Source organism: Ursus arctos, unplaced genomic scaffold, assembly GCF_023065955.2.
Source record: "Ursus arctos isolate Adak ecotype North America unplaced genomic scaffold, UrsArc2.0 scaffold_8, whole genome shotgun sequence".
Taxonomy (NCBI): domain Eukaryota; kingdom Metazoa; phylum Chordata; class Mammalia; order Carnivora; family Ursidae; genus Ursus; species Ursus arctos.
The window spans coordinates 13,451,539-13,470,270 of NW_026623100.1; the positions used below are offsets into that span (position 1 = coordinate 13,451,539).

At 46.3% G+C, this 18,732-nt stretch overlaps 1 protein-coding gene across 1 annotated transcript in view; it reads left to right on the plus strand.

Moving 5' to 3' along the window:
• Positions 1-18,732, plus strand: part of SLC3A1 (solute carrier family 3 member 1) — a 35,645-nt gene that overhangs the window by 3,526 nt on the left and 13,387 nt on the right. Inside the window, exons 2-4 of the mRNA XM_026486771.4 lie at positions 2,579-2,758; positions 2,911-3,065; positions 8,022-8,147. Of these exons, the coding sequence (XP_026342556.2) occupies positions 2,579-2,758; positions 2,911-3,065; positions 8,022-8,147 (461 nt within the window). The remainder of the gene's footprint in view (positions 1-2,578; positions 2,759-2,910; positions 3,066-8,021; positions 8,148-18,732) is intronic.

Genomic DNA, 18,732 nt, shown 5'->3' on the forward strand with positions numbered 1-18,732 from the left:
GAAACCCGTTTTCTGCATTAATCTGTGCTTAGCCTCCCACTCAGAGCACGCACTCCCCTTCCCAGAGCTCCCGCGGGGCTCTGGACTACTTCCAGCACCTTCCAATAGTGCCTTGTAAGCTATCTGGGTGCCTTCCCTTGCACACCCCCCTGCCGGCGTGGCCCGAGCCCCTGCCACCTCTGTGTAGTAAAGGCTTAGCAAAAGTGATGTTTTGACAGAATAGAGCTAAAACCCCTAAACCCAAAGACAAACTCCCCACTTCCTGCCCTCCCTTCATAATCTCCTTCGATATACCCCAGATTCCCATGAACAGGGCAGGGTCTCATCAGCTCCTACATTTGTCCTTTCCAGTAACTTTGCCTGGAAGGACTAGCTGTTTCCTTTAATCAATAGGTCTTTGTCCTCGATGTGGAGGGGATCTGTTTGTTCTTATTTGAAGGAACCATTCCGGGTTTCAGTTTGTTTTTGCTGATTGCCTTCTGCCCCTTGGAGGCCTGGGATCCCTTGTTTACTTTGTGTCTCTCCAGACCTTTGTTTTTAACATCCTGTTCCTTTGCACTAATTCTTAAGATACATTGTATTGTCGTTCTGATTTAAATCAAAATCCTTCTGTTGGCGGTAAACAGTCTTGGAGGTCTCACAGACACCTGTAATGGGGGAGCTGAGGTTCAAGGAGGATAAAAACAAGCAGCTGATTATAGGGGAGGAGCCCCAGTGCCAGGAGTCAGGAGGCTTTCTGCTTTGGCCTCAGTGACCTCCAATTGCTGTGGGAAGGCTCACAGGGGTCCCACAGAAAGTGCCTGGAGATTGAATACTAGACTCAAGTCTCTGATCTGCATTTAGGACTCTGAACCGGAACCACACAAAAAACACGCTATCTGCTAATGATCCTACAAGGTTCCAAGTACAAAGAGTTTCATTCCTGTGTCTCTACCCAGCCAAATCTAGAATTCTCTTCTGTATAAATTCTTGGCTTCAGCATTGTCCAAAGGAAAAAGAATGTGAACCACACAGGTAATTATAAATTCTCTAGGAGCCACATTCAAACAAGTGAAAAGGAAAAAGATGAGAAATTCATTTAATTTTAGGGGCACCTGGCTGGCTCAGTCGGTGGAGCGTGCAATTCTTGATCTTGGGGTTGTGAGTTCCAGCCCCACGTTGGGTGTGGAGATTACTTAAAAAGAAAATCTTTTAAAAAAATTTAATTTTAATTTAAAATCCATTTTAATGATATTCATTTAAAGTGTTTCATTTAGGGGCGCCTGGGTGGCACAGCGGTTAAGCATCTGCCTTCGGCCCAGGGCGTGATCCCGGCGTTATGGGATCAAGCCCCACATCAGGCTCTTCCACTATGAGCCTGCTTCTTCCTCTCCCACTCCGCCTGCTTGTGTTCCCTCTCTCTCTGGCTGTCTCTGTCTCTGTCGAATAAATAAATAAAATCTTAAAAAAAAAAAAAGTGTTTCGTTTAAGGGGTACCTGGGTGGCTCAGTCAGTTAAGCATCTGCCTTTGTCTTAGGTCATGATCTCAGGGTCCTGGGATCAAGCCCTGCATCGGACTCCCTGCTTGGTGGGGAGTCAGCTTGTCCCTCTCCCTTGCCTCTCCCCTTGCTTGTGCTCTCTCTCTCAAAGAAATAAATAAAAATCTTAAAAAAAAATAAAGTGTTTTGTTTAAGCCAACATATCATTCCAACATATAACCAACATGAAAGTATTAATGAGGTATTGTACGTTCTTACATTCTTCAGAATCCAGTGAGTGTTTCACGTTTATGGTACATCTCGTTCACACTGGTCACATCGCAAGTGCTCAACAATGGCCACGCGGGGCCAGTGGCTGTCATCCTGGATAGTGCAGCCTAGACCACGTGTTACTCTTCTTTGTGGCCCTTAGCCCAGTACCCGGCCTAGATTAGGTGCTCAAAAACCATGTGTAGGATAAATTAATACTGTAGCCCTGGTTTTATTTTTATTTATTTATTTATTTATTTATTTATTTATTTATTTATTGGAGAGAGAGAGCACGCGTACAAGCAGGGAGAGAGGCAGGGAGAGGGAGAAGCAGACTCCCCACTGAGTAGGGAGCCCACTGTGGGGCTCCATCCCAGGACCCTGGGATCATGACTTGAGCCGAAGGCAGATGCCCCTTTGGTTTTGTTTGTTTGTTTGTTTTTATTGATTTCTTTAAAGTAGGCTCTATATTGTGGAGTCCAGTGTCAGGCTTGAACTCATGACCCCCAAGATCAAGACCTGAGCCGAGTTCAAGAGTCAGATGCTTAACCAACTGAGCCACCCAGGTGGCCGTGTAGCCTTAGTGCTACGTGTAAAATATGAACAATGCACACCTACATGTGTTTGATGTTCCACGTTTATGTTAAAGGTCAGAGGTTCTTGCCAGAAGACCCACTTGGTGCTACGTGTAGAACTAGACCTTTCTATTTGAATTTCACTCAAACTCAACCAAATTCCAAATATTTGTTTCAATATAAATATTTCTGTTTTAGGCATGATGGTTTTATTTTTAATCCTTCAACTAAAACAACCCAACTTTTTTTTTTCATGGCCTTGAATTTTTTCTTTAGGTATTCAAGAGAAACTGGACTATCTCACAACTTTAAATATAAAAACCATTTGGCTTACTTCATTTTATAAATCATCCCTTAAAGATTTCCGACATGGTGTTGAAGATTTCCGAGAAATCGATCCTATGTTTGGAACGATGAAAGATTTTGAGAATCTGGTCGCAGCCATACACGATAAAAGTAAACTGAGTGGCAGGGAGGTGGGAGGGGTAGGAGGGGTTGAGAAAAGCATTCTCCAAATGCTTACTTAAAGCAAAGCATTATTTCCTTAACTGACGTGTATTATTCTAAAATAATTTCTTCCTAACATTTGAAATACTTTCACTCGTCAGGTTTAAAATTAATAATTGATTTCATACCAAACCACACCAGTGATAAACATGCTTGGTTTCAACTGAGTCGGAACCGGACAGGGAAATATACTGATTATTACATCTGGCATGACTGTACGCACGAAAATGGCACAACCATACCACCCAACAACTGGGTAAGTACCAACTTGTCTGATTTACAAAGGGAACATGGGCAGATCTTCAGTGATTAAACTGGTTATTTATAAAGTCCTTCTAAGGAAAAAATTAATGGGTATAGTTTGGGGAAGAGGAAAGTTTCCCGAAGAAGTAGAAATAAGCTCCCCAAGCGTCCTAATCATTTGGATTTGGACTTTTTATTTCATTGTAGAATGGATATATGTTAGCAAATTAAAACCTATACGTTCTAGTAGCCTCTCCTTCCCTCACTTCCCACTCTGCCCGACGTAGACTCAGTGTCCCCTTAGGTCGGTAACTGTCTTGCTATTTATTCTCCAGACCCCTTTGCTTTTCCGATGTTGTGACTCCCTGTCCAATAAAACCCGAGCCATAAATAACCTGCCCATCCCCTTTCTCTTTGCCTAAACCTTGGTATCTCAGCCTTCGGAGACATCGCACATCCACTGTCCCCACATGAACTGAGCCATCCAGTCTTCTTGGGGATTTTCTTATGCAGGCCCTCTTCTTAAACATTCTACCTGCCATCTCCCCATCTTACCGTGCTCAGCAGCAAACTCTGCTTCAAAGGGAGAGCCGAAGTCATTGAACCTGCCTTCTGTTTTTTTTTTCTTTTTAAGATTTATTTATTTATTTGAGAGAGAGAGAGAGAAAGAGGGCAGGGAAAAAAGGGTCCGAGGGAAAGGGAGAGAGAATCCCCAGCAGACTGTGCACCCAGTGCGGAGCCTGATGCCAGGCTCGATCTTACGACTCCGAGGTCACAACCTCAGCCAAAACCAAGAGTTGAATGCTCAACCGACTGTGCCACCCAGGCGCCCCAACCCTGCCTCTCCTCTACCCACCTTCTTCCTACTCACTTCTTCTACGGCCGAGGCCAGGTCAGTCTTGTCTGGGGTTTCTAGATTTACAGATAAAAATCCAGGAAGCCCAATGACATCTGAATTTTAGATAAACAATTCATAGTTTTTTAGTATAAAATATTGCTTGGGACATACTTATACTAAAAATTATGCATTCTTAACCTGAAATTCAGATTTAATTGTATGTCTTATTATTTTTTAAGATTTTATTTATTTAGTTGACAGAGAGAAAGCACAAGCAGGGGGAGCGGCAGGCAGAGGGAGAAGCAGGCTCCCTGTTTGAGCAGGGAGCCCGATGTGGGGCTTGATCCCAGGACCCTGGGGTCAGCAGACACTTAACTGACTGAGCTACCCAGGTGCCCCTGTATGTCTTGTTTTTATCTGGCAACTCTACCCCTGTCTCAGGCCGGTCCCTCCATCTGCTCTGGTCCCCATCTCTCCTGCTTTCTGCAGAGCCTTTCACCCTCCATCGTCTGGATCTCCACTCTCCATGCCCTCCTCCTCTCTTCCTGACCTTCTCCATAAACGCTTAAAGAGGCTGGCTCCTAGCCATCAACTTTTAGATGAGCCACAGGCACTCAAAATCAACATTATACCCCCACACCCCCACTTTAATGAGTAGTCCCAGTGTGCGGCCTGGTGAACAGGTCATCAGCAATCCTGGTAGTTTTAGCACCTTAATTTTTCTTTTCCCCAATCTGCACACTTGTTAACGAGCACGATCTTAGCAAACATTTACTAAAACGCTTCCTATGTGCCAGGTTCTGTGCTAAGTGTGTCATATTCATTCATTCATTTAATCCACCCTGCAATCCTGTGAGTTCGATTTTAGTTCCTGTTTTTTAGATGGGCAACGTTAAGCACCGTGCCCTTGGTCACACAGCCAGTAAATGAACGGGCTAATGACCGCATGGTCCAGCTGCATCGTCTGCTTTTAAAAATTGCCACCCAGCGGCACCTGGGTGGCTCATTTGGTTAAGTGTCCAACTCTTGATTTCAGCTCAGGTCGTGATCTCAGAGTCATGGGATCAAACCCTGTGTTGGGTTCTGTGCTTAACAAGGAGTCAGCTTGTCCCTGTCCCTCTGCTCCTCCCCCTGCTCATGCTCTCTCTCTCAAATAAATAGATACAATCTTTAAAAAAAATGCCACCCATACTTGAAACATATCACCTCTTGCCTATAGGACCGTAACAGCCTCCTCTTTTGGCATCTAGTTTCCATCCTTCCATCTGTTCTCCACTATAGCCAACATTGTAGGTTTTTTTTTTTTTTAGTATAATAGTTGGTACGTACAAAGATATATAATATATGACAGATGTATAAACATCTTGTGTATAACTGTACAATGGAATACTACTCAGCCATAAAATGAATGAACTATTTTTTTCAAGTATTTTTATTTATTTATTTGAGAGAGAGAAAGCATGAGCAGTGGGAGTGGGAGAGGGAGAAGCAGACTCCCCGCTGAGCAGGGAGCCCAATGTGGGGCTCGATCCCAGGACCCTGGGATCACGACTTGAGCTGAAGGCAGACGTTTAACCGACCGAGCCACCCAGGTGTCCCAAAGGAATGAACTATTGATAACCGGTAACATCATGGACGAATCTCAAAAAAACTATGTGGAGGGAAAGAAGCCAGACAGTAGAGTACGTACTATTCCACTTACATGAAATTCTAGAAAATGCAAATTCATCTGCAGTGACAGGAAGCTGATTAGTTATTAAGGGATGGGAAGGAGATGAGGAGGAGTGGGAGAGTGGGGCTAGGGGCCACAAAGGATAGATATGTTCACTATTTGATCATGGTGAGAGGTTCATGAACATAAAGGTCAAAACTGCTCAAACTGTACACTTTAAACATGTGCAGTGTACTGTATTCACCGAATAAAACTGTTAGAAAATCTATGTAATGTGTATCTAAGCTAGGGGAGGTAATAATATAGTGAACATCAGTGAACCTACCCCCAAATTAAGAACTTGAACGTTACCAATGCTGTTGAAACCACCTTTGTGCTCCTCCCTGTTCCTCCCCATGCCTCCTCTTAGATGTAACCATTACCTTGAATTTGGGGGTTTTCCAAGTCCTTGCTTTTTTTTTTTTTTTTTTTTGCTTTTATTTTTCCTACATATGCTACATATTTTCAAAAGATTTATCATTTAGTTTCTCCTGTTTTAGACTCTATGATAAATGTCCTGCTACATATAAATCTCCTGCAACTAGCTTTTTCTCTGTTTTTAATATTCATTCATGTATGGGGCACCTGGACGGCTCAGTGGATTAAACGTCTGCCTTTGGCTCAGGTCATGATCCCAGGGTCCTGGGACCGAACCCTGCATCAGGCTCCCTGCTCTGCGGGGAGCCTGCTTCTCCTTCTGCCTCCACCTGCCGCTCCCCCTGCTTGTGCTCTCTCTCTCTCTGTCAAATAAATTAAATAAAATCTTTTAAAAATATATTCTTTCAGGTAGGTTCCTGTAGGTGTGGTTTATATATTTTCATTGTTACGTACTATTTCACCGTGTGCACACGCCATGATTACTTATGTACTCTTCCGCTGATGGGCAGTTGGGCTGTTTCTAGGGGGTTATTTTATATATATTTTTACTATTACTAATGATGCCATGGCAAACATTCTCATTCATCGATTTCTCCTGGGGTGCAGGTACAAGAGCTTCTTGAAGGCAAATGACTAGCAGTGAAATTGCTGGGTGTCTGATACCGAATGCTCTGTGATGCAAGATAATACCAAACCGGTTGTCAGAGTGGTCGTACCACGTTGTGTCCCCTTCAGCAGTATAAAAAATACATATTCTCCATTTACTGGTACTGCCACGCTTGGTAATTTTTACCAAGTGAACATAAATTGGTATCACATTGAGGTCTTAATTTTACATTCATCTAGCTATAAGTGAAGATTTATTTAATTACTAATGATGTTGAGCATTTCTTCATGCATTTATTCACTTGAGTTTCCATTTTTGCAAACTTAATTTTACATTCATCTAGCTATTAGTGAAGATTTATTTAATTACTAATGATGTTGAGCATTTCTTCATGCATTTATTCACTTGAGTTTCCATTTTTGCAAAACATCTGTTCATGGTTTCTTTCCTCGGTTTTCTTTCGGATTGTTTGTGCCTTTGAAATTGATTGGTGGCTTTTTTTTTTTTTTTTCCTGGATACCCATCTTTTCTCGCTCATACATACAGTGACTATCCTGGTTCATGTCAGGGTGGACCGTGAGGTGTGCTGGGGAGGGTGTGTTTCCTTGAAGGCAGCAGCTACGACTTAGCTTTAGTCCATTGTCACCATGGGGATGTGGACCTGGCATGATGGGATCTTCCCATTAAAAAGGACAAGATTTATGTAAAATCCCTTAGTGTTTAAATGTTGCCCAGATGTTCTCTTTAACATGAAAGGAGCCAAAGCCCAAGCTAGAGCCCTGAGGAACTGTCACACTGAAGGAACCACGTAGAGTGAGAAGGGGTGAGAGGTGAAGGAGAGTCACGCTCTGGAGTCACAGATGGGAGCGCTCCTCGAAACAGGATGTCAGCTCCCGTGTCAAACACTGCTGGGCACCAACACTTGAAGTTGCTAGATTTCTCTTATTCCTGAGGGCTAGTAGGGTTTTTAAGTGAATGATTCTAATAATTTTGGGAGGATACGGTTTAAATATTCTCCCTGTGTGGATTCAAACTCCAAGACCAGTGGGATGTGTCCTTCTCCCCAAATGACCCACATTTGCATCACTTCGCAAACAAGAGTCCAGAGCCTGGATAGAATGTTCAAGAAGATATGTTAGAAATGTCTGCTCTTTACGTTGGCCTTGTTCTGCGTTTGAGAGCATCGGTCTGCCGTTGCGGTTGTCCTGAACAGCTTCCATCTACTCTACAAATCTATCCCAACCACCTTTGCGCAGCGCTAGGCCGGCGGGTGGCATTTTAAGGCTTTAATTTATCTAGCGCTCTCCCTAGAAGGAAGATTCTGAGGATTTGTGCACTCAGCCTGCACAGGGCCAGGATGATAATGATCATTTCTTTGTGGGCAGTGCCATTATAGGAATGCTAAGTAAGTGATTTGCTGTTTCCTGTTTGCTAGTTAAGTGTCTACGGAAACTCCAGTTGGCACTTTGACGAAGTACGAAACCAGTGTTATTTCCACCAGTTTTTGAGAGAACAACCGGATTTAAACTTCTACAATCTTGATGTGCAAGAAGAAATAAAAGTGAGTACGGATACCCACACAGACGTCTCCACTGCACGGTGTTTAGGTCATTATTTGGTACACTTGATGCTGAACAAGAAGGGTTCAGGCAAAGCCAAGTACTATGATTGAACTCCGGGATTATGGAGTCTGATGCAAATACAGACCCTCAGACATGTTGGTGGTTCCTTCCTCCCTCTCACCCAGAACAAGTGACCGGGGAGGGAGGCAGAATACCTGGTACCTTCGCTCTGAGGTGCCCTTCTTTCTTTTTTTTTTTTTAAAGATTTTATTCATTTATTTGAGAGAGAGAGAGACAGCCAGCGAGAGAGGGACCACAAGCAGGGGGAGTGGGAGAGGAAGAAGCAGGCTCCCAAAGAAGGAGCCCAATGTGGGGCTCGATCCCAGAACGCCGGGAACATGCCCTGAGCCGAAGGCAGACGCTTAACGACCGAGCCACCCAGGTGCCCCAGAGGTGCCCTTCTGCCTGTGACATTGAGCTGATATAGTCAGGTGGGCCAGAGCGTGGTCTCTGGGATCTGAACCTGTGCCAGGACCCAGCCGCACTGCTGGCTACAGTGGGGCCCTGGGTGAGGTATTTAGCTTTTCTGCGCCTCCAGTCCCTCATCTGTGAAACATGGCCGACAGCAGTATTGTCTCAGGGGCTCTCTGGAAGATTGGAGTGCTCAGCACTTCTGTATTCACTCAGTAAAAGCGTCACTTCCTGTCTGCTCCGTGCCAGGTCCTGCTCTAAGCCCTCGGAGTGCAGCAGTGACTAAAAGAAGCTGTGCTCTCAAGGAGTTTCCTGTAAACTGAGGGGAAGGCAGACAGTTAACATCTAAATATATAACACGTCAGGTGGTCCCTAAGGGGAAGGGACCTCGGAGTGCCAGGCAGAAGTTGGTCTGGAGACTTCCCCATGTTGAGGTCCTGCTTGGACAAAGACCTGAAGTTGGAAGGGGAGCCCTGTGGAGATTTGGGGGAAGAGAATCTCAGGCAGAAGCAAGAGCCAGTGCAGAGATCTCGAGGTGAGAGTGTGCTTCGTGTGTTTCAGACGTGACCTGGAGGCTCGTGGGACGGTTGCCAGATCTAGCCAGTGAACATGCAGGACGCCAGCGCGAGTGTGATGTCAGATGAACAATGAACAGGACGCTGTTGGGGACCGACTTCTACTGAAACGTCACTCCTTGCTCATCTGAAGTGAAAACTTAGCTGGCGTCCTGTGTGTCCTCTGGCGAGCCTACCAGGGCGCAGGGTGACGTGAGGGAGGGTCAGGGATGAGACCCCAAATGGGGGGGGGGGGCTAATCCCACGGGGAGTACCCGCCGAGCTGCTGAAGGCCCCCGTGGCCCCCGGAGGACGTTTCCCGTCGGCTGTCGCCGCGCGGTGGCCCTCCCCGGAGTTCAGGGAAGCGGGAGCCGAGCTGCTGCTGTGGTGGCCGGGCGCGAGGATTGAGCTGAGTGGCCTCGTGCCCTGAGGTGGGTCGTAGGGAGGGGACCGGAACAGAACGACAGCCGTGGGTCCCTTTCCACTGCGCTCCGTGTCCGCCAGAGGCGCGGGAGGCAGGCCGTCACCTCCGAGTCACTAAGGGCACCCACAGCCCCGAGGTGTGTTCTTGTTGTTTTCAAATAATACCCTCTAGGGCCGGTCACACCACCGTAACGTTCACCCCTTTCAGGCGCGCAGTGCGGTGGTTTTAGTGTCTGCACAGGGCTGCGCAGTATCCCTGCTGATGTCACACATGTTCTTCACCCCAAAAGAAGCCCCGTACCCTCCAGGCCCCCTTCGGTCCCCCTCGGCCCCCCACTTCGGGCATCTGCGACTTCTGTCTCTGCGGACATGCCCGTTCCGGACATTCCATGTAACCGGAGTCGTACAGCATCTGCCTCTGTGTCCATGTTAGGCGGCGTATTTAGAACCGCCATTTAACAGTTCGAGGAACTGCCCGGCTGCTTTCCCAGTCAGCCGCACCGTTTTCCATTCCCTCTGGCGGTGTGTGAGGGCTGCGACCTCCCCTCGGCCTCAGCGACGCTTGCTGCCGTCTGGGTGTTTGAGAACCGTCACTGGGGCCTGGGGAGCGCACCTGACTGGGGTTTGAGTTCCCCGGTGGCTAATGACGTCGCGCATCTTTGCTTGTGCTTATATAGCTTATTTTTCTTTTTTTCTTTTCTTTTTTTTTTTTAAGATTTTATTTATTTATTTAACAGAGACAGACAGACAGCGAGAGAGGGAACACAAGCAGGGGGAGTGGGAGAGGAAGAAGCAGGCTTCCAGCGAAGGAGCCTGATGTGGGGCTCGATCCCGGAACGCCGGGATCACGCCCTGAGCTTAACGACTGCGCCACCCAGGCGCCCCTATTTTTGTTTTCTACACTTTTAAAAAAGATTTTATTCATTTGAGAGAGAGAGAGGGAGGGAGGGGCGAGAGAGAACACGGGAGGGGGGGAGTGTGGAGGAAGAGGGAGAAGCAAGCAGGGAGCCCCATATGGGGCTCGATCCCAGGACCCTGAGATCATAACCAGAGCCGAAGGCAGACGCCACCCAGGGGCCCCTATGGTTTATTTTTTTATATCTTTGCTGGAAAAATGTCTGTTTGAATCCTTTGCCCGTTTTAACATCGTGTTATCTGTTTTTTTGTCATTGGTTGTGAGTTTTTTATATGTTCTGGATACGTGACTTGCAGTTTTCGCCCGTTCTGTGGGTTGTCTTTTTACTTTCTTGATGGCGTCCCTTGAAGCACAAGTTTTAAACTGTTGTCCAATTTATCTATTTTTTTCCTTTGTTGTTTGTGCTTTCAGTGTCGTTTGAAAACCGTTGCCTAACCCAAGGTCCTGAAGATTTTCTCCTATGTTTTCTTCTCTGAGTTTACGGTGGCAATATTTACATTTTAGGTCTCTGTTCCATTTTTTTTATTACTTTATATATATATAATGGTGTGAGGGGGTCCAACTTAATTCTTTGGCATGTGGCTCTCCAGTTATGTGTGGCTTTTTTTTTTTTTTTAAGATTTTATTTATTTATTTGTCAGAGAGACTGAGATCGAGAGAACGGGTGGGAGGAGAGACAGAGGGAGAAGCAGACTCCCTGCGGAGCAGAGACCCTGACTAAGTACTCGATCCCTGAACCCCGGGATCATGACCTGAGCCGAAGGCTTAACTGACTGAGCCACCCAGGCGCCCCAGTTAAGTGTGTTTTAAAAAGATTATTATTGGGGCGCCTGGGTGGTACAGTCAGTTGAGTGTCAACTCTTGGTTTCTGCTGGGGTTGAGATCTTGGGGTCCTGGGGTGGAGCCCCACTTCGGACTCCCTGCTCAGTGGGGAGTCTGCTTCTCCCTCTCCCTCTGCCCCTCCCCCTGCTTGTGCTCACATTCTCTCTCTCTTTCAAATAAATAAAATCTTAAAAATCGTAGGGGTGCCTGGCTGGTTCAGTTGGTGAAGCATCCAGTTCTTGATTTTGGCTCAGGTCATGATCTCAGGGTCCTGGGATGGAGCCCCGTGGCAGGCTCCATACTCAGTGAGGTGTCTGCTTGAGGATTCTCTCTCTCCTCTCCCCCCACCCCCCCGCCCCCCAAATAAATAAATAAATAAATAAATAAATAAATAAAATCTTTAAAAAAAATGAAAATAAAAAAGATTATTCTTTCCCCATTGAACTGTCTTGGAGCCTTTTTGAAAATCAGTTGGCCATAAATGTCCAGATTTGTTTCTAGACTCCGTTTTGCTCTGTCGATCTATAGGTCTGTTCTTGTGCCAATACCACAGTGTCTGGATTAGTGTAGCTTTATAGGAAGTTTTGAAATTGGGAAGTGTGAGTCCTACAACTTTATTCTCCTTCAGGATTGTTTGGCTCTTTGGGTACTTGTATCTCTCTTGGTGATCAAGTACTATTGTTATTTATTGAAGTGTTGTTGACATACAATGCTAGATTCATTTCAGGTATACAACACAGTGATTTGACAGTTCTATACACTACTCAGTGCTCCCCACAATAAATGTAGTCGCCATCTGTCACCACACAATGTTGTTAGGATACAATGATTGTATTCCCCGTGCTGCATCTTTCACCTCCATGTCTTGTTTTGTAACTGAAAGCTTGTACCCTTAATCCTCTTTATCTGTCTCACCCATCTTCCCATCCACCTCCCCTCTGGCAACCACCAGTTTGTTCTCTGTATTTAAAAGTCTATTTTCTGTTTATTTGTTTTGTTTCTTAGATTCCACATATTAGTGAAATTAGAGGGTAGTTGTCTTTCTCTGTCTGACCTATTTCACTTAGCGTGATACCCGCTAGGTCCATCCATACCATGCAAATGGCAAGATCACATTAGTTTTTATGGCTGAGTAGTATTCCTCTGTGTGTGTGTGTGTGTGTGTGTGTGTGTGCGCGCACGCGCGCACACCACATCTTTATCGATTCTTCTATCAACAGACGCTTGGGCTGCTTTCATACCTTGGCTGTTGTGAATAATGCTGCAATAAACATAGGGGTGCCTGTATCTTGTTGATAGTGCTTTCGTTTTCTTCGGGTGAATATCCAGTAGTGGAGTTACTGGATCATATACATTCCATATGAATTTTAGGACCAGCTGGTCAATTTCTGCAAAGAAGCCTGCTGTTGGGATTTGAGTAGGGGTTGCATTGAATCTGGGCATCTGTTGGGGGCGCACTGCCACTTTAGCCATGTTGTCTTCTGATCCAGGAACACAGGACGTCTTTCCACTTGTTTAGGTCCTTACTTTCTTTCAACACTGTTTTGTAGCTTTCAGTGTACAAGTCTTGCATGGCTTTTGTTAAATATATTCCTGTAGATTCCTCAGTTTTAAGGCTGTTTTTACTATACGTGTTTGATGTTTCCCAGAATTTAGATGAATTGCTTTGGGATCTGTTCTAGAGGTAGCCCCCTTGTCAGGGCAGCCTTGTCTCATTGGGGTTGGGATGTGGTGAAGGGGGATAGACACAGCTACTAACTAGGAGTTAGCTTTAAACGTCTTTGGCGGGGTGCAGACTCTCTTCTCCATCACCACAGATCACTTACGCACCCTGACCTGCACCTTCCCCCTGACCCGCCCTCACCCACTTCTTGGCCATTAACTTCGTGCCAAATGCTCTATTTGCATCATCTCGTTTAATGCTCAGACCAAGCCTCACTTAGGAGATAGCAGGACCATTTTACAGAGAAGGAAGCTGAGGCTTAAAGAGGGAAAGCCCCCCACCTGGGGAGTGAGAGGGCAGGATTCAAACCCAGAGTCCACGCTCTTACCCACAACTTCACTTCTGACCTGGGCAAAGCGGGTTCTGTCTCCGCGCTTCACTTTTCCCACTCAGCCTTTTCAAGGGGGTTCATTTGGAAATTCATAAATGTGAGTATAATCCAGTTGGTTTATCGGCTGGTGGATTTCTCCAGGCTCCTTGCGGCAGCAGCGACGGACTGTGTGGAGGTGTTCAGAGGACTGCGATACATTTTGGCAAAATGTGCCAGCCAGGACGTTCGCTAGCTTTTGATGCTCTAGCCGTTCCCTGGCACCCAGGTAGTGGAGTGTGTGAACAGAGGCCTTACTAGTCTCAACAGGATGAGATCCCTCTTGGGATGAATCCTTACTGCCTCCAGTTGAAGGTTGGGCATTTTTGCCAGGCTGGTCTAGGTTTGCTATTAGAAATACGTAAGAAAGGTCGAGAAGCTGAAAGGGAAGGCTCTTTGCTCCTCAAAAGGCTTTTCCCGGGAAGGGGACTTTCCAACACCCTTCTACCCCCCAGTCGCTCTTATCTGTGCAGGCGAGCTAAGCAGGTTAATAATTTGCAACCCAGAGAGTTTGTGGTGGGGGAAGCGTTTGGAATGACTCCTGCTTGCACTCGTGGAGACTTCTTGCTCCTGCCTCCCATCAGATTTCGGGTTATCTGCACAGTGGGAGTGTACTCCCCCTTGTGCTGGCCTTCGGGGGACTTGGCTCTGCCCTGAATCTCTCAGGGCTTGAGTGTGTTTCCCTAGAGAAATCTAGAAGCCTTCTTGGAGAAAGTGGGGGCTGCCGTTTGTATAGTATTTTGTAATCACTTTGGTTTTTCATTGCCCTCAAATCCCTTATTTGACAAACGAAGGAACTGAAGTCCAGAGAGAAGTGACCCATTGGGTTAGTGGGATAGCAGGGGAAAGACTCCAGGGAGCCCAGCCCTCTGCCTGGACTGTGTCGGTGTGACCCTTATCCCACCATGTGGAAATGTTGAGCCCTGGGGTGTGGGATCCTGGGGACTTGGCGTGGTCATGGCAGCTGGGGACAGGGAGCCACCGCCCTGGCTTAAGATGGAATCCAGACTGTAAATGTCAGCTCTGCTCCTACTGAGCACGGTGTCGGCAGCTCAATCCAAAATGAAATGGACTCACTCCCTGCTTAATAAACCAGCTCTGTGCTTCCTGATAATCACTGTGCCATTTATCGCACCTCATATATGCCAGGCGCTTCCATCTAAATCCTTAACTCATTTAACAGTATGTATGAGGTATTGATCACATGCCAGGGGTATGATGGTTGGTGGACTGGACCCATGCTGTAGCCATCGTGGGGCCTATACCCCAAAGGGGAGTAGCCAATGAAGCAGGCAGTTACAGTAAGCTGTACTGGGTGGTTGTGATCGTAGGAGATAGGAGTACACACCGGGTGGGCAGCTAACCTGGACGCGAGTGGGAGAGAGCAGGGCAGGCTTTCTGAGGATGTTGTGATACCGAATGGATGAGTAGGACTGAACCAAGGGAAGAGGCTTGGGTCAGAGGGTTTCAAGCAGAGGGAAGGCGTGGATCATGGCACATTGCTGCTGCTCAGAGTCACCCCATATGGCTGGGACATGGTATATGGAGAGGGATGACTCGATGAGACTAGAGGGGGACGAGGCAAGGCTGTGGCGAGGATTTGGCTTTATAAGTTCTTCGGGAAGTCATTTTCTGTTTGCATTTTGGAAGTCTGACTTTGGAGAAGGGGTTTGAGTGGGGCAGGTTTGGAGGAGGAAGCAGAGCAAATGGGTAAGGGTGCCAGACGGTACCAGTTCTGACACGGCTACTTACTAACCCTATGACCTCGATTAAGGTACTTCGTCTCCCTGTGCCTCCGATCCCTCATTGGTAAAATAGGGACAGTAATGGCACACACGTTGTAGGGTTGACTGGGGAGAAGTGTTTTGTTTTTTAAAGATTTCATTTATTTAGTAGAGAGAGAGATCGATCATGAGCGGGGGTTGGGGCAGAGGGAGAGGGACGAGCAGACTCTGCTGAGCAGGGAGCCTGACACGGGACTCGATCCTAGGACCCCGAGATCATGAATTGAGCTGAAGGCAGACGCTTAACCAACCGAGCCACCCAGGCGCCTCGGGGCTAAGTGTTTTAATCTCTGTAAGGCATATAAGTCAGCATGTTCCTTGTCATTTGAATACTTGTTAAATAATCAATATGTGGGTAAAGAAATGAGTAAATACTGTTGTGAAAGGAAATGAACAGAGAGTAAGAGCCCCAAAGAGTTCTAATATTTAAAGGACTGCAGAATAGACAGAGAAAAGTGGCAGACGAGGAGCAGGTATCCGGGAGCTAAGGGATATGTGCTTTTCTGGAAGACCTGAGTTTGGTCAGCAGGGTCAAACACTGCAGAGAGATCAGGTAATATAAAGACCCGCATGTGAATGGACTCTAGCAGCAGTACCTTGAGTACTCACAGAACTCTGCAAGGCGGGTTAGTGAGGTCAGGCAGCTGCATGGACCGTGGGGAGATGGGCCGGGATCCGCACGGGTCAGCATCCTGAGCTCCTGATCCTTCCTCCACGCCCTGCTCCTGAAGGAGTTAGCCCAGAATTCTGCCAAGATATCTGAACATCAGTAGGGTCCGTTTTCTTTCCTTTGCTTATAAACAGAGCATATAGTTTTCTCTCTGTACTTCTAAAATATCCTATACTTTCTCCTTCCTTCTCGAGATGGACGCCTGTGGGTGTATGTCACTTTAAAGACGATGTCTTACAGATCACCACATGTAAGAGCAGAGCTTTTCTATTTCCCAGACTAAACTTTTTAGGTAAATGGGCCCAGTAACTTCAGTCATCTCCAAAGAAAAGGTTTGCCTCGAGGTTTTATGAATTTGGATATTAGTAATGTTTAACTGATTCCTTTTTTACTCAGAGCAGTGAGTTAAGGAGAAAAGAATGAAAAGGTGCCCGGCAGAAAAACCGGGACTCTGTGATGTCATGGGAGTTGTACAGGAATCAGGGACACAATGTACTGTCCCAGGAGTCCCATGGCGCCTCGGTGGGTCACCCAGACCTGGCAGAACTAGGCTCTGTGCCCATTTCCGCATCTGGCACCCTGGGAAAGCTTAACTGGAGTGAAGAGAGGGTTAACGATTAAGGTCTGGAGCTCCTTTTCTCACCTAGTTGGGAGAATAAATATTTTTCAAGAGCAAATTTTGGATTATCTGTCATTTACAATGAGTCTCAAAAATAACCATCCAGCTTTTACTGTTTTTTCTCTTTAAATGACGATAGTTCTCTCTTACTGGACTAAAGCGAAAACCCTTGCCAGGGCCAGAAACCTTTGCTGGGATACACGTTTCTCATTTTTTATGGCTGGGTCAACAGCTGGCAAGGCTAACGATTCCCAGAGGGAATAAGGACCCCACGAAGAGAGCAGATTTTCCCCCCTAGGAGATCAGTGCTCCGAAGTTTAATGTCTACAACGGCATGGCGTTTTTGTCAGAGATGGCTTGGGGGCATTATAGCTATTTGTGTCCCACCCCCACCCTGTCCAGAGTGCCACCTGGGGGTGGACCCGGGTCGTGTGGGGGGTGAAGCTTGTGAAATTTGGGGCCTTCTTAAAATAGTGTAAAATTAGAGTGTTTAGAACAGGGAAGGAAGGTAAGTAGGAAGGGGCCCAGGTAAGTGAGGGGTTCTGAAGCTTAAAGCTGGGCTAGCTTCATGCTGAGCTGACCCCTGGAGCCAGAGACTGTTCTGCAAATGGGGTACCTTAGTATCTGTTGACTTCTCTCAACCTCTAACCGAGTGCCCTCACTTCCTGCTGTCCTGCTGCGCTGGCTGACCTCTAGGGCAAATCCTGCTACTTCACCTTTTTGCACTACCATGTTCCTCTCCTTTAAAGCTTTATCTGGCTGTGATTTAAATATTTTTGCATTGCTATTTGACGTCTACTTGGGGATTCTAAAAAAATTCAGGAGACCTAGGGCCAGGTCTGTTGTATTTTGCTCCTGGTTATCGGGCTTCGCTAAGTGCCTGGCGCATAGCTGGAACACAAATACTTATTGAATGAATGTATTTGGTAAGAGTAAGATGCTAGTAAGAACAAATTTGTGGGTTTTGTGTGGGTAGAGCCAGCTTAATGTTACTTGGTTCAGTTGTGTCCATGCTAAGATTGGCAGCAGCCTTTTAGATTTGAAAATGCTTTTCAAGCTTTGTTATTCAGAAATGTCACCTTAAAGGGACCTGACCTCAGCAGTATTAACCCTTGCATGTAGTCTGTAGAAACTCTAGAGGCCCCATATTATATTCACATGTAGATACAAGAAACACTTTGAAGGAAATGTGTGATTTTGGGGATGGTTTTCATTTTGGAGCTATGGCTCTGTTCCCCTCCATAAATTAGCTACTTAACTCTAGTACTTTGAATTACGGACTGTTGTTCTAATGTAAAACCTTCCACTTTGCAAGGGATGTGCCAAGGAAAGTGGGGAGAGCCACTGTCCCTTTGCAGAAGGGTAGCTTGTGGTTGGTGCTGGAGTAGGGACAGCTAGGAGGGATGGGGAGCTGAGACCTAAACCCTTTGCTCTCCAAGGCCACTTGGTCCTCCCACCTGCCCCAGTACAGGCCAAGTCAGTCTCTGCCTCTGTGCTTGGCCATCCTGTCCTACACGGTCCAGAATGTTCTTTGTAATCTTACTCCCTGATAAACTCCCAACGGTCTAGGTGGAAATGTAGCTCTTCTTTCTCTGGGTGTGTCTGCCCATGTTAAATTCATTCTTCTTGGAGCTCCAACACCCTGCAAAAGAATCTCTTTTCTACATACACCGCACCTTGCATTATTAGGTAACACTCTCCTGTCTCATGTGTCCCCAGCTACTCTGTAGATGCCCTGAAGCCAGGGGACATGTACTTTTAGTGTTCCAACAGTATCACAGCATGGTGGACTTATTCGGGCTTGATACTGTGTATTTTCACTAAGGACCCGGTGCTATGTCAGAGGCAAGAAAGCTGCAGTCTTTCCTTCTAGAATCTCTCAGTCTGGTGGAAAAACTCCTCATGATCGGATGCTTAGCTATTTTCTCTGTCTGGAGTCCTCCTTAAGGAACTGAGCATGGTGGGAAGATAATGTTCCCAGTTTCTCCTGAGTCCTTTCATTGTGGTTTCATTCCTTTTGAGTGATTCTTTAAGCTTTGCGAACATGCTCATAACATCAATTCCCACTGTAACATTCTGAATTCAAATTTGAGGTAAGCACGGGGGTCCATTAATGCAGTTACTGAGAGTTCATTATATTAAGACACTGCTATGCCTACGTGAGTGCTGATAAAATACACTATATGAGTGCTGTGCTTGTTCGTGTGTAGAGATGGCCGTTTTATGATGGGAAGT